Source organism: Budorcas taxicolor, chromosome 2 (genome assembly GCF_023091745.1).
Source record: "Budorcas taxicolor isolate Tak-1 chromosome 2, Takin1.1, whole genome shotgun sequence".
Classification (NCBI taxonomy): Eukaryota; Metazoa; Chordata; class Mammalia; order Artiodactyla; family Bovidae; genus Budorcas; species Budorcas taxicolor.
The window spans coordinates 154167847-154189539 of record NC_068911.1 but is presented as its reverse complement, the minus strand read 5'-3'; the positions used below and the strand labels follow the sequence as shown (position 1 = coordinate 154189539).

At 40.3% G+C, this 21693-nt stretch overlaps 1 protein-coding gene across 1 annotated transcript in view; it reads left to right on the top strand.

Moving 5' to 3' along the window:
• The window catches only part of EPHA4 (EPH receptor A4), a 152024-nt gene that overhangs the window by 70686 nt on the left and 59645 nt on the right, over positions 1–21693 (top strand). The window contains exon 5 of the mRNA XM_052636146.1: positions 18837–19175. Coding sequence (XP_052492106.1) covers positions 18837–19175 — 339 coding nt within the window. The remainder of the gene's footprint in view (positions 1–18836; positions 19176–21693) is intronic.

Genomic DNA, 21693 nt, shown 5'->3' with positions numbered 1-21693 from the left:
TGTCCAACTCTTGGTGACCCCGTGGACTGTAACCTGCCGGGCTTCTCTGTCCATGGAATTCTCCAGGCAAGAATACTGGAGTGGGTTGCCGTTTCCTTCTCCAGGGGATCTTCCTGACCCAAAGATAGAACCCAAGTTTCCTGCAATGACAGACAGATTCTTTACCGTTAAGCCACCTGGGGAGCCTGGACCATCTTTAGGCAGTAGGAATTTAGAGCCTCCCTGATGGATGGCACATGATGGGAGATGTGCTCTTCAATGCCTGTCACTTACAGGCCATTTCTTTAGTTCAGTGGTAGCTCTAGTGGAGATATTTCAAAGGTTATGAACATTCTCCCTTAATGGAAACTGAGTACTTCCTTTGTCCCTCAGACGAAGAAAATCTCCTGGTTTGGAGTTGCATAATCAAACACGGGCACTGTAGTCTCCACAGGTTACTAGGTTACAGCCAAAGAGTGGAAATGTCAGTCTTCTCAGACACACGTATCAGTTAAAAAGTCGACAGGGTTTTTGGTGACTTTGCCAGCAAGACAGACCTCCATAATACAAGGATGCCATCTAAGCTGATGAAGGGGTTTTGATTTCATGAATCATTTCTTAGAAAAATTTCAATGTGATTTTTAAAAATTGAAGTATAGTTGATTTACAGTGTTTTAGGTGTACAGCAAAGTGACTTGGTTCTATATCTATATCTATATTTCTTTTCAGATTCCTTTCCATTGTGAGTTTTTACAAGATACTGAATATAATTCCCAGTGCTACACTGTAGACCCCTCTTGTTTATCTATTTTATGTATAGTCGTGTGTATCTGTTAATCCCAAATTCACAATTTATTCTTCCCTCCATTCTTTCCCCTTTGGTAACCATAAATTTGATTTCTATGTCTGTGACTCTATTTCCATTTTGTAAATAAGTACATTTGTATCCTTTTTTAAGATCCACATATAAATGGTGTTACATATTTGTCTCTCTCTGACTTATTTCATTTAGTATGATAATCTCTAGGCCTATCCGTGTTGCTGCAAATGGCATTTCATTCTTTTTTATGGCTAATATTCCATTTAAATATGTCTATGTATATATACACACACATATACACAAACACATATCTTTATCCGTTCGTCTGTTTTCTTATCCTGGCTATTGTAAACAGTGCTGCTAGGAACATTGGGGTACATGTATTATAACTTTTCAACTTAAGAGGTTTCATCTTTTCTGGAAATATGCCCAGAAGTGGGATTGCTGGATCATGTGATAACTCTATTTTTAGTTTTTTAAGGAACCTCCATACTATTCTCCATAGCGGCTTCACCAATGAACATTCCCACCAACAGTGCAAGAGGATTCCCTTTTCTCCACACCCTCTCCAGTATTTATTATTTGTAGATGTTTTAATGATGGCCATTCTGACCAATAAGTGTGATTTCTGTTAATGAGATTAATGTCCTTTAACTCTGCTGATCAGCAACCCCTCCCTTCCAGATCTCTTTCCCTCTCTCTGTACCTTTCCTTGCAGTCGGGAATGCAGTCTGGTGATTAGCAATGCTAGGAGACCAGTGCAGGACCTTGATTAGTCATTCAGTTGCTTGTTCAGTGATTCTAATGAGTCTTCTTTTCCCTCTTTGGGAGACCAAACCAGTGTTAGATTTAAGGTAACTTTCTGATTCTTTCTTGTGTTTCAAAAGGTTTTGAAAAAATGCCTTATAGCAGAAGCAGATTGGCTTTGTATATCTAGAACAAAATAACTAATTTGTTATTTTGCCCCTTTGACTTCTGAGCACCATTACCAGAGTGGTTTTCCATCCTTTTCAATTGGAAATCAGTTGTTGTGTTGTGGGGTCTTTATTTAACTTGTTTGATGAACCTTATTAGGGCCTCGTGATTGGGGGCAAACCCACTCCATGACTCTTACCTGGAAAATCCCATGGATGGAGGAGCCTGGTAGGCAACAGTCCATGGGGTCGCAAAGAGTCGGACACGACTGAGCGGCTTCACTTATTTTAGATTGCCAACACAAAGGGCCTTCGCGAATCTGTCTGTAAGTGAACACCCTTGAATAATTCAATCAGCTATGCCAAACAAACAAAGAGCGATTGATTGATACTTTGATATGGCCTAAAATATTCCAAAATTACAGCTTTTAAGACAATTTGTACTGGAGGAGCTTAGTGCTAATGAGGGCAAATTTACCAACATCTATGAGGAAAGGTCTTGATTTGAGAAAGCTTTCTGTAGGTATAGGTTATCAAGAAATTGAAACAGTCCAGCTCCAAACAGCAAAACACCGCTTACTCTGTCTTTACATTTGCCTTTTCTAATTGAATTTATTGCACCACTGTATTTCCTCCAGAAAGTGTATTGTTTTAAAATTACCATTCCAGTTCTATTAGTCAAAGCCCCTCACTTCTAATGCTTTCTGACAGTTATCAACATAATGAACCGTAATGAAATGATGAGCAATCTTCAGTGGAAACCCAGTGTGGATCCCAGTGGTGCTGTGTGACTGTGCTGTTAACATTTGAATGCAAATTAAAATAACATCGTCCTTACTTGTTTCCAAGGTCAGGAGAAGAGAGAGATTTTTTTAAGTGCTTTAATTTTGGAAATCTCATATCCATTTTCAAGCAAGCCCTTGAAGGTTCCACTGATGTTCAGTTCAGTTCTCTACCTCCAAAGATTTACGTGCTCACATCGGCTAAGGGATGTGTGGAGGGGTGTCTAACACAAAGCTTTGATGTTATAAACCATAGGATAAAAGGTAGCCTTTGGTTTCAAGTAAAGTACATTTTCCCCCACCCCAAAGCATATTTCTTTTTGCTTTAGAACTACAAGTAACTAAATAATATAATGATTGGAGGAAGGACATTTATGTGAAATTGATAAATGAGAGTGCAGTTAGTTCTGGTGACAGATCAGTTAGTAGCAGAGTGAGAATAAAGGCCAAATATTCCTAAAGTTTTGTCCATGAAAGTGTTTCAGAAGATCCATTGGTTAATCCCTAACCATTTCACATTTTATTATCCAGGTAATCATTTTTTTTAAGAACATATTTTTATGAAAATTCTTGTATCTAAGATTTGGTTATTTTATGTCATTTATCAAATTTGCAATATTAGAGTGCAGTTTCATGCTACATTTCATTTGTCATAGGACAAAAACGCAAATTGAGACATCAATTCCCTCCCCCCTCCATTGCCAAGTCATGAGACATGGTTTTCCAGGTAGAACGTATGGTCCACTGCCTGTTAAGCCAGTTGATAGGCCAACAATGTGTCTGTCCTCTGGACCATAAAAGCTGGTCAAAGCAACCAAAGACATTTTCATGATTGAGATGCAACCTTCTATCCATTCTATTTCTAGACTGATTTTTTTAGTTAGAGCTTTAGTTCAAGGTCTGATATCAGTTAGTGAGTAAAGCACATCTTTGTTTCTTCCTTTTGGGTTACCGTGTAGCATTTTGACTGTGAATAGGAAAAATTACCTGTAAAGAAATTAAGTGCATAACTCTTGTCTAAATACAAGGATATGGGGTGGATGGTGGTGGGGAGGAGAAGCACCAAGTGTTCTTAATGAAAAGCACTAGATGGACTGCAGGCTGATCACTTGCCATTTGGTAAAATCTTAAAAGTTCTAGGTTATTTAAGGAAGATCAGATATCATCTTATTGAATTATCTTTTGACAATGCTCTTTTAGCCTCCATCTTATCCTCCAACCTACTTCTGGTTATATACAGATAAATAGTCCATTGTGGACATTTTATCAGGATTAATAGTACATTGTAGATTCAGCTGGGAAATGCAGATGTTTGAGGGGCAGGATTGTGAGCCCAAGTGAAAAACTTGACTCAACTGCCAGTATCATTTAGCCAGGTTATTAAAATTTTTCCATCACCATGAATAATTAAGAATGGTTTGTTATCACCCAGGCCCTGTCATTTCTGGGTAGCATTTTTGACACTACTCATGGAAGTCATACCCTGGCTGTGCACAGCATGCTTCTGTGAAACAAGGTCAATCAGACACTTTCCTGAGATCCCCTGGGGTGAGAAGTGAATACCTTCTCTGCTATCAGCATTTTGATTTTGCCGTCATAGCGAACTCTTGTTCTACAAGCCATCTATAGCTTGGCAGAAGATGGACCGAGGGGAGAGCCCTGTTGCATGCGTAGAATTGCCCCCCACCCTCCTTTGACCTTCCACCCAGGAAACAGCCTTTAATAAAAACCCCTGCTCTGGACTGGAATGTAGAAACTAGGCAAACAGCACATCTTAGCTAAGACCAGAGCACCTGACAGGAAGTAATGCCAGCAAACATCAGCCTGAAAGGCAAAACAGCCAGGAGAAATGTGAGAGGTCCCAGCTGGGTCCACAGAGAATGCGTAGATACACTTTATTTTTTTCCTTTGGATTGTGCATATCTCGGGGAATGGGATCCTTTTAGCCTTTGAATCAGGCTTTCTGATCCTATCATCGCACATTATTGACTGGGTGAATTTGGGTGAGTTGCTTCACTTCTCCTATCTTAGTTTTTGCTCATCAGATTGCTTCAGGTAACACATACTTTTCTACCAGATGTGATTATGGGGCGCAAAGGAGATTAAGGATGAGAAAGAACTTTGCAAGAGATGAATTCACACACTAGCTAATTCTAAAGGAAAATGTTCATGCTTTTTTTTTTTAAATTACTTTTCATGGGCTTCCTTATTGTGACTTCTTTCTGGATAACTGAGAGTTGACTGCATAGAGCACTTCAGCCATAAACTAGTCATCTTAGAGAAAATTCAACCACAGTTAACTTGGTAAAGAAAAAGCAAACGGTTCCCGGGTGTAGAATGAAAAAAAAAAAAAAAAATACTAGATATACTGAAAAATAAGTGGTAGCAAAATTTCAGTAAGGAGTGACCTCGGCTGGGACCCCAAGGTTTTTGGGGGACAGCAATAAAGGATTGATGTGTTTGCAAGACTCAGATTTTTAATAATGGGCTGTCCTGCTTTGGCTGTAGCCGTTGTTAAATGCATAAACTGCTGTGATAAAAGGTTATGCCCTGTGCCTACATTTCAGAAGAGGTGTCCCAGCAGCCGTCTGCATGTAAACTTACCCACAGCAGAAAAGGCTGAGAGAAGGCAATTAGCAGTGACAGCATATACAGCTGTCAGGGAGGATGCACGACTTTGTTTGAGTCACAACTTATACACCCCAACTGTTTATTCTGCCTTATAACCTGTCTTGCAGCTGGAGAGAGATTAACAAAGGCTGATCTGAAGGGTTAGAGGGTTTTACAGCTAAGGCACTGAAGTCTCATGGACCGTCAAAAAGTTGTCCATGATTAATGAAGCCTTATGGGACTGAAGACCCAAGGCGCCTCTTCCTCAGAAGCTCTGTCTTGCGCTGGTTGCCTCGGTGTATCAGAAGGGTGACAGGAGCGCTTCAAGAAACTGATCACTTACGAATTGCATTTCTGTCTGTGCTCTGGAAGAATGTTTCTTTCCATATCCAGAATTAATTTCATGACCCAGGCACTGAATTTGCATACTCTTCATGGGGTTCTTCAAGCAAGAATACTGAAGTGGTTTGCCATTCTCTTATCCAGTGGACCATATTTTGTCAGAACTCTCCACCATAACCTCCACAGTCTTGGGTGGCCCTACATGGCATGGCTCATAGCTTCACTGAATTACACAAAGCTGTGATCCATGTTATCATTTTGGTTATCTTTTTGTGATTGTGGCTGAGCACCGAAGAATTGATGCTTGCTAACTGTGGTGTTGGAGAAGACTCTTGAGACTCCCTTGGATTGCAAGGAGATCAAACCGGTCCATCCTAAAGGAAATCAGTCCTGAATATTCATTGGAAGGACTGACGCTGAAGCTGAGGCTCCAATACTTTGGCCATCTGATGCAAAGAGCTGGCTTATTGGAAAAAACTCTGATGCTGGGCAAGATTGAATGCAGATGAAGAAGAGAGCAACAGAGAATGAGATGGTTAGATGCCATCACTGACTCAAGAGGCAAGAGTTTGAGCAAACTTTGGGAAATAGTGAGGGACAGGGAGCTCTGGAATGCTGCGGTGCATGGGGTCGCAAAGAGTCAGACACACACGACTGAGTGACTGAACAACACTGAACTTTAAAATGGTGATTAAAAATCAGTTCAGTATGAAAAGTCTATGATAGATTTGGAAATTGCTTTATACAAGAGCCTGGCTCCTTTGATGTCGTATCAGCTATCTGCCAGCCCTGGTTGTGGGCTTTTTTAAAAAAAAAAGCCTTTTAGCACGTGATTACCTTTTTTTCGTCATCAACTTTTGTGATGTGATATACCAGAGTGCCATGGTGATGACACTTCTGAGGAGTGAGCTGCACTGGGCTTAAGGAATCTTCATTCATTCATTTATTTGTTTAGCAGATTCTCCATAAGCACCTAGTACACCTTTGACTTCTTTCTAAGGGCTGGGGGACTCTCACAAATCAGAAAAAAAGATTATTGTTCTCATGGAGCTTCTGTTCTAATGGGAATATAAATGATACACAAGATAATGTAAAATTCTTACAAGAAAGAGGGGAAAAAAAGAGCAAATCATAGGGTAAAACAGAGGAAAGGGAAGGATTTCACTTTGCAGGGAGTGGTCAGGACTGAGGAGCTGAGATTTGAGTTGAGACCCAGGGGGCAAGGAAGAAGCCAGGGGAGAGAATTCCAGGTACAGCTACCAAGTCTAAAGAATTTGAGTTGCGTGTTTAAAATTTTGTTAACAATGTGAGTTGTTTTTTTTTGTTTGTTTTTTTTTTTTACAATGTGAGTTTTAAAATGACTTATTTTAAACCTCTTGGTCCTGGAGTCTGTTGGCATTTTAATTTCAGTTGTTGTAAGAAACAGAAATTTCAGGTTTTTGTGGCACATTACACCATGTGTCCATATAGATTTAAATACTTTGGCAGGACCTACTTTTTTTGTTTTTTTTTTTCTTTAAGATTTTTGATGTAGACCATTTTCTCAAGTCTTTATTGAATTTGTTGCAATATTGCTTCTGTTTTTATGTTATGTTTTTGTTTTTTGTTTTTTTTGGTTCACGAGGCATGTGGGATCCTAGCTCCCCAACCAGGAATCAAACCTGCATGCCCTGCGTTGGAAGGCAACGTCTTAACCATTGAACTGCCAGGCCAGAGAGGTTCCTGGCAGAACATACTTTTAAATGCATTTCTCAAAGCAGGTGTCCATCTTTTGCTGAAATTTCAGTTTTCTGAAGTGAAATTTCAGAACAAAGAAGTGAGTTTTACTTTATGTAAGGTGCCCAGTGGCACTTACTCTGGCCTAGACTTTCCATGGGATGGTTTACACCAAACGCCTAGTTCACACTGGAGGCATTTTTTGGCTTTGGGTTTAGTGTTGGCTGACCTTTTTGAATGACTTTATTAAGGTTCCTGTAGACTTCACGTGAATGCCTAAACGGCCTACTTTAAATCCTGGCATAAGCCATCAAGCATATTTTCTGAACTACTCAGGAATTTCTAATCCACAAGAGGGAAGAATTATGTTTTGTGGAATTACTAGAATTTTCTTTGATGCTTGGAATATTGCCCTTCTTAAATGTCACATTCGCTTAATTCCTCTAGATAGTGTGAAAGCTTGTCTTTTCCCAGAGGAAAGTATGTGGTAGGTTAAGGAAGATCAGAATTTCTTTTATGATGTAACATGATATGGCGCAGTAGTTCCTTGCTTCTGCTGTAATTTGGCTTTGGTTTCCTGGGAACTTCACGCTGTCAAACTCCTGTCAGCTGAATGCAAGTTGACATCCCACTAGAAAATGATAATTACCCACTGTAGCACCTTCCACCAGTACCTGCTGTGTGATACAGAAAGTATTTCACACCAGCGAAGCAAATGGATGTTCGTTAAATCTATCCACAGTGGCAAGAAATACAGGGGCCATTGCTTTTAGAGCAATGAGAAAACGGAAACATAAACCATAAGACATACTGCATTTTATTCCTTTGTTAGTCATAAAATGTAAGTGTAATTTGGACTTTAGAAGCCATAGTTGTTATCTGACCTGTGCCTGCATATGAGCTCAATTGTTCAGTTGTGTCTGATTCTTTGCGACCCCATGAACTATAGCCCACCAGGCTCCTCTGTCCATGGGATTCTACAGGCAAGAATACTGGCGAGAGTTGCCATTGTCTTCTCGACCTCCTCTCCTCCTCCTCTTCTTGACCCAGGCATCAAGCTCAAGTCTCTTACGCCTCTTGCATTGGCAGGCAGGTTCGTTACCACTACCAAGATCTGAGAGGCCTTGTATAAGTGTGTAAATCATGAGTGCAGTCTCCTTAGATTAGTTCAGAGTATGCTTGAAGTCCCTAGAATTCTATGCAGAATCATTGGTGATAATCTTTCTAGGAAGAGGATATTTGTTCCCATCAAATTCTCTGTAGCAGGGCTTGGTAAACTATGGCTTGAAAATCAAATTCAACTGCCCTTGTTTTTGCAAATCAAATTTTCCTGGACACAGTGATACCCATTTTTTAGGTGTTGTCTGTGGTTGCTCTCAAGAGTCATGCAGAGTTGTACATCTGCCAGGGAGACCATATAGCCCATAAAGCCTAAAATATTGACTATCTATCTGACCCTTTACAGAGAAGCTTGCTGAACAGTTATCAAGGGTTAGTAAGTTAAGGATTATTGCATTTGACTTTTGCTTCTTTCTGTTAGTTCACCTATTACCCATGTCACTAAATTATTTTTAAAATGTGAAAGGCATTCTAAACATGAGAACTTTGAAATAGCTAAGCATGCCAGACCCATTCTTTGATGAAGAAAGATAGAACCTTAGGCTTATATATGAATATTAAGCAGGTTTTACAAAAAGAGCCAAAAATGTAAAGGGAGGACATTTATTATCCCTTTAAATATGGTTCAGTACTTGATTGATATGTATTTAAAATTGTCTTAATTTTGCTTGTAAAAGTAAAGTTGAAAGAAAAAAAAAAAACATAATTCTATAAAAGCTAATAAGGAAAAGGCCCATGAAATTAACTTGCTTCAGAGATAAAGTTTGCCATAGTTCCTTGCTTGAAGAAATCATCACCTGAAATCAAGATGGAAAAAGAAAGGTCATAAAAAACATTGTCAAATTAACAAAGCTTAGACAGAGCCCACATTTTAAATTTCCAGTTATACTGGCTGGTTATGGAGCTATAAAAACAAGAAGAGGGCAGGATGCTTACATTTCCATTCTCCTGAGGCTCACATTATCCATATTTAACTTTCTTTAGTCTCTTCCTTCCCTCTTTAATTTCATGTCCCTTCCCCTCCCTATCCAGGGAGGTATCACAATGAATCAGAATATTTCTTTTTCTTCCTTCTTCTAGAGCAGGTAAGTAAAACTGGACACAATAGGTATTTCTTGAATAATTGTGTGGCTCCACAATCCTTCCCAACAGATGTCACCACCTCTAGATGATGCATAGCCCTTCCTACTTGTTCAGAGTGTTTTTAAATTGTAGCAAAGAGAAACTTGAATTAAACTAGCTACATTGAGATGCTCCATTACAGGGCTTAATGGTAATGAATCTGTATGTGAAAAGCTGGCTAATACAGGCTTAGCCCAGAAAAGCCTGTATTAATTCACAGGCTTAAAATAGCATTGTAGGTGGAGGGATAGAAGATGCATTAGAGGACCTTATTTCCAGCCAGTCATTCATGACTCCTCAAACAGCTATTGAGCTTGCTATGAACTAGGGATAATAGGAAACACCAGGAAATGATGAAGATATCAATTCTGCTATCATACAAACTGTAATAGAAACAGATATCAAATGTATGTTTGGTTCAGTTCAGTCATTCAGTTGTGTCCAACTCTTTGTGGTTCCAAGAACTGCACCATGCCAGGCCTCCCTGTGCATCACCAACTTCCAGAGTCCACTCAAACTCATGTCCATTGAGTTGGTGATGCCATCCAACTATCTCATCCTCTGTCATCCCCTTCTCCTCCTACCCTCAATCTTTCCCAGCATCAGGGGCTTTTCAAATGAGTCAGCTCTTTGCATTAGGGCCAAAGTATTGGAGTTTCAGCTTCAACATCAGTCCTTCCAATGAACACCCAGGACTGATCTCCTTTAGGATGGACTAGTTTGATCTCCTTGCAGTCCAAGGGACTCTCAAGAGTCTTCTCCAACACCACAGTTCAAAAACATCAATTCTTCGGTGCTCAGCTTTCTTTATAGTCCAACTCTCACATCCATACATGACCACTGGAAAAACCATAGGCTTGACTAGACGGACCTTTGTTGACAAAGTAATGTCTCTGCTTTTCAATATGCTCCCTAGGTTGGTCATAATTTTCCTTCCAAGGAGTAAGTGTCTTTTAATTTCATTTCTGCAATCACCATCTGCAGTGATTTTGGAGCCCAGAAAAATAAAGTCTGCCACAGTTTCCACTGTTTCCCCATCTATTTGCCATGAAGTGATGGGACCAGAGGCCATGACCTTAGTTTTCTGAATGTTGAGTTTTAAGCCAACTTTTTCACTCTCCTCTTCACTTCCATCGAGAGGCTCTGTAGTTCTTCTTTATTTTCTGCCATAAGGGTGGTGTCATCTGCATTTCAGAAAGTGAAAGTGAAGTTGCTCAGTCATGTCCAACTCTTTGCAACCCTGTGGACTATAGCTCACCAGGCTCCTTCATCCATGGGATTCTCCAGGCAAGAATACTGCCTTTTCCTTCTCCAGGGGATCTTCCCGACCCAGAGATCGAACCCAGGTCTCCTGCATTGCAGGCAGACGCTTCAAACTCTGAGCCACCAGGGGAGCTCTCTGCATTTCTGAGGTTATTGATATTTCTCCTGGCAATCTTGATTCCAGCCTGTGCTTCTTCCAGCCCAGAATTTCTCATGATGTACTCTGCATATAAGTTAAATAAGCAGGATGACAATATACAGCCTTGAAATACTCCTTTTCCTATTAGGAACCAGTCTGTTGTTCCATGTCCAGTTCTAAATGTTGCTTCCTGCCCTGCATACAGATTTCTCAAGAGGCAGGTCAGGTGGTCTGGTATTCCCATCTCTTTCAGAATTTTCCACAGTTTATTGTGATCCACACAGTCAAAGGATTTGGCATAATCAATAAAGCAGAAATAGATGTTTTTCTGGAACTCTCTTGCTTTTTCCATGATCCAGCGGATGTTGGCAATTTGATCTCTGGTTCCTTTGCCTTTTCTAAAACCAGCTTGAGCAAGACCTTTTTATCCTTTCATGTTCAAAGAGAACCAGAAATATTGATAGCTGCCCTGAAATAGGAAATAATATAAGGAGGATAACTGCCAGTCCTACATTCAGGCCAGTAGTGGGGCAGTTTGGGAAGACATAAAACATTATAATTCACAATGACCTACAGCTCCCTGATATTGGTGTGTGTTTAGATATGACATCAATATAGAGACTAGAAAATTAAATAGTATGATTATCTCTCTTAATTATAAATCTCATATATGTAATTGGAGACATTAAGAGGTGGGCATATTTCTGATGAGAAAGGCAATCATTTGTCAGAAATTCAATTATTCTTCAATATCTAGATATGCTCTTAGCAAACCAAACATGTGCCTGCTTGCCTGACCCACAGCAAAGCAAATCTACTGACCCAAAGTTGTGGTGAAAGAAAGTACAGCATTTATAATCAGGCACCAAGTGAGCAGAATGGAGAGCTAACACTCAAAAACACTGAGGGAAGAGTTTCTCAAGACAGTGTAAGGGAGAGGGTCTTGGGGTATGTGATCAGCTCATGCTCAGTTCTCTGACTGGTTGATGGTGAGGTAACAGGGTAACATATGCAGAATCTCAGTCATCGATCTTCTGATTCAAATTGGTCTGAGGTCTAGTGCTTATGGTCTCCATGCAGTCAACTTCTTCTACCTGATGAGGGTTTGTATCTGCAGAACTCAAGGTTATGGTTTAGGAAAGTATTCCATTTTTGAGGAGGAACACATGAAGATGTGGAATGAAGATACGGAGCCAAAGCAACCACAACACCCAGTTGTGGATATGACTAGTGATGGAAGTAAAGTCCAATGTTTTAAAGAGCAATACTGCATAGGAACCTGGAGCATTAGGTCCATAAATCAAGGGAAATTGGAAGTGGTCAAACAGGAGATGGCAAGAGTGAACATTGACATTTTAGGAATCAGTGAACTAAAATATGGATGTGAGAGTTGGACTGTGCAGAAAGCTAAGCGCCAAAGAATTGATGCTTTTGAACTGTGGTGTTGGAGAAGACTCTTGAGAGTCCCTTGGACTGCAGGGAGATCCAGCCAGTTGATTCTAAAGGAGATTAGCCCTGGGTGTTCTTTGGAAGGAATGCTAAAGCTGAAACTCCAGTACTTTGGCCATCTCATGCAAAGAGTTGACTCATTGGAAAAGACTCTGATGCTGTGAGGGATTGGGGGCAGGAGGAGAAGGGGACAACAGAGGATAAGATGGCTGGATGGCATCACTGACTCGGTGGACATGAATTTGAGTAAACTCCAGGAGTTGGTGATGGACAGGGAGGCCTGGCGTGCTGCGATTCATGGGGTCGCAAAGAGTCAGACACAACTGAGTGACTGAAATGAACTGAACTGAACTAAAATGGACTGGAATGGATGAATTTAATTCAGATGACCATTATATCTACTATGGGCAAGAATCCCTTAGAAGAAATGGAGTAGCCATTATAGTCAACAAAAGAGTCTGAAATGCAGTACTTGGATGCAGTCTCAAAAATGACAGAATGATCTGTTTGTTTCCAAGACAAACCATTCAGTATCACAGTAATCCAAGTCTATGCCCCAACCAGTAACATCGAAGAAGCTGAAGTTGAATGGTTCTATGAAGACCTACAAGACCTTCTAGCACTAACACCCAAAAAAGATGTCCTTTTCATTATAGGGGACTAGAATGCAAAAGTCAGAAGTCAAGAAATACCTGGAGTAACAGGCAAATTTGGCCTTCAAGTACAAAATGAAGCAGGGCAAAGGCTAATAGAGTTCTGCCAAGAGAACACACTGGTCATAGCAAACACCCTCTTCCAACAACACAAGAGAAGACTCTACACATGGATATCACCAGATGGTCAATACCAAAATCAGATTGATTATATTCTTTGCAGCCAAATAATGGAGAAGGTCTATACAGTCAGCAAAAACAAGACTGGGAACTGACTGTGGCTCAGATCATGAGATCCTTATTGTCAAATTCAGACTTAAATTGAAGAAGGTAGGGACAGCCACTAGACCATTCATGTATGACCTAAATCAAAATCTGTTATGATTATGCATTAGAAGTGAGAAATAGATTCCAGGGATTAGATCTGATAGAGTGCCTTTTAGAACTATGGACTAAGGTTTGTGATATTGTGCAGGAGGCCGGGATCAAGACCATCCCCAAGAAAAAAAAATGCAAAAAGGCACAATGGTTGTCTGAGGAGGCCTTACAAATAGCTGTGAAAAGAAGAGAAGCAAAAGGCAAAGGAGAAAAGGAAAGATATACCCATTTGAATGCAGAGTTCCAAAGAATAGCAAGGAGAGATAAGTAAGCCTTCCCCAGTGACCAATCCAAAGACCTAGAGGAAATCAATAGAATGGGAAAGACTAGAGATCTCTTCAAGAAAATTAGAGATACCAAGGGAACATTTCATGAAAAGATGGGCACAATAAAGGACAGAAATATTATGGACATAACAGAAACAGAAGATATTAAGAAGAGGTGGCAAGAACACACAGAAGAGCTATACAAAAAAGATCTTCACAACCCAGATAATCACAATGGTGTGATCACTCACCTAGAGCCAGACATCGTGGAATGCAAAGTTAAGTGGGCCTTAGGAAGCATCACTACGAACAAAGCTAGTAGAGGTGATGGAATTCCAGTTGAGCCATTTCAGATCCTAAAGGATGATGCTATGAAAGTGCTGCACTCAATATTTCAGCAAATTTGGAAAACTCATCAGGGCACAGAACTGGAAAAGGTCAGTTTTCATTCCAATCCCAAAGAAAGGCAATGCCAAAGAATGCTCAAACTACCACACAATTGCATTCACCTCACACGCTATTGACCATTATTGGTGGCTTAGACAGTAAAAGCATCTGCATACACTGTGGAAGACCTGGGTTCAATCCCTGGGTTGGGAAGATCCCCTGAAGAAGGAAATGGCAACCCACTCCAGTACTCTTGCCTGGAAAATCCCATGGATAGAGGAGCTTGGTAGGCTACAGTCCATGGGGTCGCAAAGAGTTGGACACGACTGAGCGACTTCACTTACACTTTCACACACTAGCAAAGTAATGCTCAAAATTCTCCCAGCCAGGCTTCAACAGTACGTGATCTGTGAACTTCCAGATGTTCACGCTGTATTTATAAAAGGCAGAGGAACCAGAGATCAAATTGCCAGCATCTGTTGAATCATTGAAAAAAGCAAGAGATGTTCCAAAATATTTCTGCTTTATTGACTATGCCAAAACCTTTGACTATGTGGATCACAACAAACTGTGGAAAATTCTTCAAAATATTTGAGTACCAGACCACCTGACCTGACTCCTGAGAAATCTGTGTGGAGGTCAGGAAACACAATTAGAACTGGACATGGAACAACAGACTGTTTCCAAATAGGAAAAGGAGTACGTCAAGGCTGTATTTTGTCACTCTGCTTATTTAACATATATGCAGAGTACATCATGAGAAACTCTGGGCTGGAAGAAGCACAAGCTGGCATCAAGATTACCAGGAGAAATATCAATCACCTCAGATATGCAGATGACACCACCCTTATGGCAGAAAGTGAAGAAGAATTGAAGAGCCTCTTGATGGAAGTGAAAGAGGAGAGTGAAAAAGTTGGCTTAAAACTCAACATTGAGAAAACTGAAATCATGGGATCTGGTCCCATCACTTCATCACAAATAGATGGGAAAACAGTGACAGACTTTATTTTGGGGGGCTCCAAAATCACTGCAGATGGTGACTGCAGCCATGAAATTAAAAGACACTTGCTTCTTGGAAGAAAAGTTATGACTAACCTAGACAACATATTAAAAAGCAGAGACATTATTTTGCCACCAAAGGTCCATCCAGTCAAAGCTATGGCTTTTCCATTATGGCTTTTTTCATGATCCATCACATCACGTGACATGTGAAAGTCATACCATAAAGAAAGTTGAGTGCCGAAGAATTGATGCTTTTGAACTGTGGTGTTGGACAAGACTTTTGAGAGTCCCTTGGACTACAAAGAGATCAAACCAGTCCATTCTAAAGAAAATCATCCCTGACTATTCATTGGAAAGACTGATGCTGAAGCTAAAACTCCAATAATTTGGCCATCTGATGTGAAGAACTGACTCATTTGAAAAGATGATGATGCTGGGAAAGATTGAAGGTGGGAGGAAAATGGGATGACAGAAGATGAGATGGCTGGATGGCATCACCGGCTCAGTGGACATGAGTTTAAGTAAACTCTGGGAGTTGGTGATGGACAGGGAGGCCTGGTGTGCTGCAGTCCATGGGGGTCGCAAAGAGTCAGACACGACTCAGTGACTGAACTGAACTGAGGAGGAACTAAACGTCCTTGACTTTTTTTTGTGGCCAAATGATTATTATTTTTTCTTGCTTGACTGTTTTCCTTTGTTTCTGTGCGTTCTCTCTTCTCTGATTAGATTTGCTGTTTGGAACTTGAGGAAGGCTCAGGAGGCTGGCTAAAACTTTCCTATAAACTGCATGCTGGGGCCACAGGGATCTGTTCATAGTTCCTGCTCGGTTTTAGTACTTATAGAAAAAAAAGATAATGTAAACTTTAAGTATGTAAAAATGTAAGTTTTTTTTTCCCTTCTGGATGCCTTGTGTTTATTGAGAACTATTCATGTTGCTAAGGATGCTTATTTTTAACTCTTCAGTCATCTCTATAGGTAATTATTTTAAGAAGCTGCTGTTAAGGATGACTGTTTGGCCCAGACTGACTTTTGGCTGTATTAAAGTCCATGCTTTTTTCTCATTTTCTTGAGAATAATGTGCCTTCTTTTCTGAGGAAGAGATGATCTTTCCCTATATATAAAAACACACATGATGTATTTACCATCTTATAGTTGGCAAGAATTTTCAAAAAAAAGGGAAAACACGGATACAATACAACCACCATAATGAGTTTAATTTATAAAATTCCTTTTCCAGGTGTCTTTCCCCAAGCTTATGTAGGCCAACAATCATATTGGGTACACATTTCTTTTATTTCATTCCCCCCACCTTAAATCTCCAGTTATAGTCCAATTTTCAAATTTCTGTGACTGTACCACCATGGAGCCATCACTCCTTGTGGCAACAAAACATGAAACAAATGCAGTACAAATTCGCCAAACCATTCATGGAGGCAGCGTTGAACTTCTGAGCTTGCTTATTAGTTCTGTCCTCCTTTGAGCACCTGCTCCAGGGTAGATTCTTTAAGAATCACTGCCCAAAGAAAGAAGGCTGTTCCGGACTGTGTCTTGTTTTCATGCCAGCCCTCCATGTTGAAACCCTGCAACATCTTTTTTTTTTTTTCACGTGGCAGTGTTATATCTCTGAGTCCTGTGACCATTTAGTTTTCTGCTCCATTTCTTCTCTGTTTAGACACTGCCATGTCCCGTCCTACATACTAATTACTGACTTTTTGCTTCTGCAGTGCTTGATTCATTGTGTCACATTTTCCCATGTGAAAGTGGACTAGGAACCTTGGCAAGGAGGTTAATGGATTTAAGAGTCACTCTTATTTAACCCTGAAAGTCACAGCCAAATAAGAACCAGTGGCTTGACCCATTTTATGAACCAAGCTGTGGTCAACTTTAGCAGCAGACTAGCAATCAGTTTCACTAGGATGGCAAGAAACATCTCAGAATTTGAACAAAATTGAAGATACTTGGTCCTTTTTCCTGTCTTTGCCTTTCAAACTTTGGTGGAAGCTCCTGATTTTGTTGTTATTTTATCTTTAATGTGGAAATAACCCCACTGTGTGGGAGCTAGTACTTTGGGATTTTAGTCGAACTCTGTTACTAATTAGATTGCATGAACTTTCAGTATTATCAGCTCCACTTTCTGGCTCTCAATTTCCTCATCTATAAAATGAAACTATTCAGCCAAATGATCTTTAACATCTTATCTGGCCCTAAGTGTCTGTTATTTCAAATAGCTCTAATCATGTTATTAAAAAAAAAAAAAAAAAAACATTAACGCTCACTCTACTAAGGACCAAAGAGATAAATTTAAAATCTAAATGAGAAAGAAATTTGTGCATTTTTTTCTGAAGACTTCTGTGGGGGCAGTCTTGTCCTTTAACACAAATTTTTCAGCACTGTTTTTCCTTTAAGGTTCTTTGGATGGGGATCAAGTCTTAACACTAAGAGAGAGAGGTTGTCAGTAATTAGTCTCCAAGGGAAATTGGGAGGTCCTGCCTACCCTGTTACAGTCTTCAATTAAGTTGTATGAGAAGAAAAGGAGATGAATTATTTTGTTCAATATTACTACCAAAATCCTTTAGCCATTCATCACTGTGAACTCAGTAATACTGGGTATTACTCCTCCTTCATAAAGTTACCTCATCCAATTCTCTGGCAATGGCTAGTCTGGGACAGTATAGTCCATTATGATTGACTAGATAAGGAAGCCTTCCAGTTACTTCCTTTTAACTTTCTTTTCCTGAGTAACAAGGACAGATTTCCCTGAAAGCAATGATTACAAGTAAATTAGCAGCAGAATAGAAACAATAAGCAAGAAGTCTCAATTTTTCATTGATACTTACTTCGGTTCTTTTCTTTGAAGACCAAAATGGGAAAGAGGGAAGCAGAAAGAGAACTTCCCAGTTGTTGCAGTGAATCAATATTTTTCATTAGAGTGTGGCAGGCATCTTTTAGACCTTTAGAATCAGGTCAGATCAGGAAAATCCCCTCTTTTCTCTCCCATCCTGATTCTTCTCCCTGAAGGCAGCTTGTTTCATAACATCTTGGCCTAGAGACTAAACTACAGTAAGAATCGAGAGGGTTCTGTGCTCTTATTTATTGTTACTATTTTTAAACTAAGTACTATATTGTTTGCAATCAGTTCTGTTTCAAAAGAATCGTGACCACCAGATATATTTTGGAAACCTTTGATGTCAGTAGAAATGAGAAGGGCCTGGTGCAGCCCTGGTCAGCTGAAGATCAGGCCATGGAGATTTGGGCACCTTTGCACAATCCTGCTGTGGAGTTGAGATTTCTCAACAACTGTACCTTTGACTTCTCTGCATCCAGGCTAAACCAGTTGCTACTAATTACCCACAAATAGTTTAACTCTCAACAGCTGTTTCGGACGGAAGAGGGATATCTATGCCATTCAGTTAATTTTATTCCATATTGATAACACACTGTACTTAGGAATCATCATTTATCTTCAAAAGTGGTATATAACTAGTAGTTTACCAGAGTCCCACAGCAGCCCTGGGAACTAGAAACACAATTGTGTACATATCTTTCAAATGATAAGAGTAAGGCTAGACAAGTTATGAGAAAAATAGCCAGGTCACTTCAGAGAGAAAGCCATTTGGAGCCTATTTGATATAGAGTCAGTTCACATCTCTGGTCACTGCTGCATTTGTTTGTACAGAAAAGAGAATGACACTCACACAGACAGCCTTCTGCCATATTGCTCTTTTAAATGATTTTTGCTGGCTTAATTTGCTTTTGGCTTTCTTTGCTAAATGGGCTCATCTTATTTCTTATAGCTGCAGGAAAGAATATAAGTTCTGAGAGATTCCAAAAGGCTCGTTTCAGTTCTTGGTTTGATAGTATGTTTTTTTGTTTTTTTTTTTTTTTTTTCCTCCAGGCCCACCATCTGCTCCTCTCAACTTGATTTCAAATGTCAATGAGACTTCTGTGAACTTGGAATGGAGCAGTCCTCAGAACACAGGTGGCCGCCAGGACATTTCCTACAATGTTGTGTGCAAAAAGTGTGGAGCAGGTGACTCCAGCAAGTGCCGACCCTGTGGAAGTGGGGTCCACTACACCCCACAGCAGAACGGCCTGAAGACCACCAAGGTCTCCATCACTGACCTCCTGGCTCATACCAACTACACGTTTGAAATCTGGGCAGTGAATGGTGTGTCCAAGTATAACCCTAGCCCAGACCAATCCGTGTCCGTCACTGTGACCACGAACCAAGCAGGTAGGAATCACATCCACTTTATTGTAGGATCTAAATGTGTATAGAGAAAGAGCTTATGTTGATATCTGTGCTTGTTGCTTAAGTTCTGCCCTTGAAGAAGAACTACAGGGATCTAATCATAAATGTGTGAGTTATATTATAATACAAACAATACTTAGAAGGATGTTTATTCATTCAGCAGATATTTTTTTGGGTACCAACTGTATAGCATGCATTGTACTAGGTGGTGGAGAGTAAATGAAGTCTAGGACACTGGTTGAAAACAGATGACGGTGAATTGGGTCACTCTGTGCTGGACTTCTCATGTAAGGGATGTGTCTTGGCCATTTTAATCACAAAGTCATGGTTGGATATCACTGCATTTACAGATTATTTAGGAATACAAAATTGATTTTTAGCAAGGCAGAGTGCTACACTTTGTTGTATTTTCCAACAAAAACATTAGCAGCTGTAGTTTTGATTTTTTTTTTTTTTTAATATTGACATAGGTCTTTGTTAGAATTGCCCTATAAGCCTGTGAACAATGAATGGTTTAATGGGGAGCTTGATCTGGGTGGTTGACAAAATTTTCCTTCAAACACATCCTGCATTTGGAGCCGCTTTCATAGTTACATTCACACCGGACAGGTGGGAGAGGAGAGTTAATTTGCCTCATTTCCTGCACACTTTCTCTTCTAAACCAGATGACTAGAAAACAGATTCTGTTCCTGGGGTATTTCTGCTGAGTTCATTTCAGAACTGTTATCCAGTCCTGAATATCAGATTTTCCAAAGTGTGAATGGGAATCTAGATTTCTAGGCTCTGCTCCTGACCCAGTTACTCCCATTCTTCCCACAAAGCAGTCTCCACACTTTATCATACTAATTTTCCATTCTGGATTTCTACCACATGTTTCACATCGCCAGCTCCCTGTTATTTATTTTTGGGGATTTAAAGGGGTGGAGGAAGAAAGGACCATGGTTTATTCTTTTGTGAAGCTATTAAGAACAACACACTTCACTGGGAAAGGATTATAAATTGCTAACAACCCTATTGCCTTTTGCTCCACTTCTCTCTAAAATGAATGTTTCAGTAAGTGCACTCAATAGTTAAGTAAAATATATCTGTACTAATTGATTCTATAGTGAGAACTATTCCAGTATTCCAATCCCAAGCCATTCTTTTCTCACTTTCCCCTGAACTCTCTAGAATAAATAAAAAGTTAAGAATAGGGCAGGCAGGAGGGAACGGGATTTTGAACTGGCTCTGGAATGGCAGACCTTCCCGGAAGGCAGTTTCAGTTACACAGATGTGACCAGTCTTTTAATATATGTGGTGTGAACAGGTCCTCTGGTTATGTGTTTGCCTTTTATTTCTGCACTTTGAGGATGTGAGCACTGTACGGTCACCAGTTTTATTTCTTCACAATGGGTAGTATGATTTAGGAGGTTTTGATAGCGTCACAAGAACTCTGAATGGCAGCCTTTTGTTAGTTGGCTTTTGGAAGAAGGCAATGGAAACATTGCCCATAGATCCTCAGAAACCTAGGATGTCTAATGTCTGAGATCCAGGGAGCTGGGAACGTGGTCTGCGAACCCCTGGGGAATCTGTTTTATGATTCAGTCAGTATGTTCTGCCCCCCATACCCTTCTGGCTTCCCACCAGTACATCTCGACTCTAGAACGTCCCTGGTGGCTCAGACGGTAAAGCGTCTGTCTACAATGCGGGAGACCTGGGTGCGATCCCTGGGTCGGGAAGATCCGCTGCAGAAGGAAATGGCAATCCACTCCAGTACTATTGCCTGGAAAATCCCATGGACAGAGGAGCCTGGTAAGCTACAGTCCATGGGGTCGCAAAGAGTCGGACACGACTGAGCGACTTCACTTACTTTGTGTTCTTAACAGGATTAATACTAGGAAGGAACCTTTTGAAGCCTCAGCTATACAAGGTGAAATCATTCTGTTTGGTGGAGGGCAGCCTCTAGGAGATGTGCTGAGCACAGGCTTGGCTCCCACAGATTTTGTGGGGAGACTTCTCTGTGTACCTAAGGATTCAAGCCAAGGGATTATGTCAACCCCTACCAAGCCAGGAGGCACAAAGCACAGAAGGAAGACCAGCCAAAAATCCTCCAAAAGAGGAAAATGTGCAGAAATGTTATGCGAGGGAAGGAAACAAAGTCTAAGTTTTATTAAAAATGTACGTGTAATTCTTTTAGATCTAGGAAAAAGGTGAACAGGAAATTCCTCTGACACAATGAGATTTTCTCTGCCACGGCAAGCAGTCCTGCCAGACGGTTTGCTGAATAGGACAAAATTCTAGCTCCTTATTTTAATTTTCGTGAAGGGTAATGGTGGGAAGAGGTTCAAAATTAAAAAGAAACTTTTCGGTAAGGAGAGACCTCCTATGTGGCCGGCCAGAGAGCTTCCACTTAGCAGAGAGTTGTCTGTGTGCACAGCATTGCCTCATTATGCTGCCACGAGGCACAAATGCCATTTTGGTGTTTACTAATTCAGAATCATTGGGATGGTTTATCTTTGAT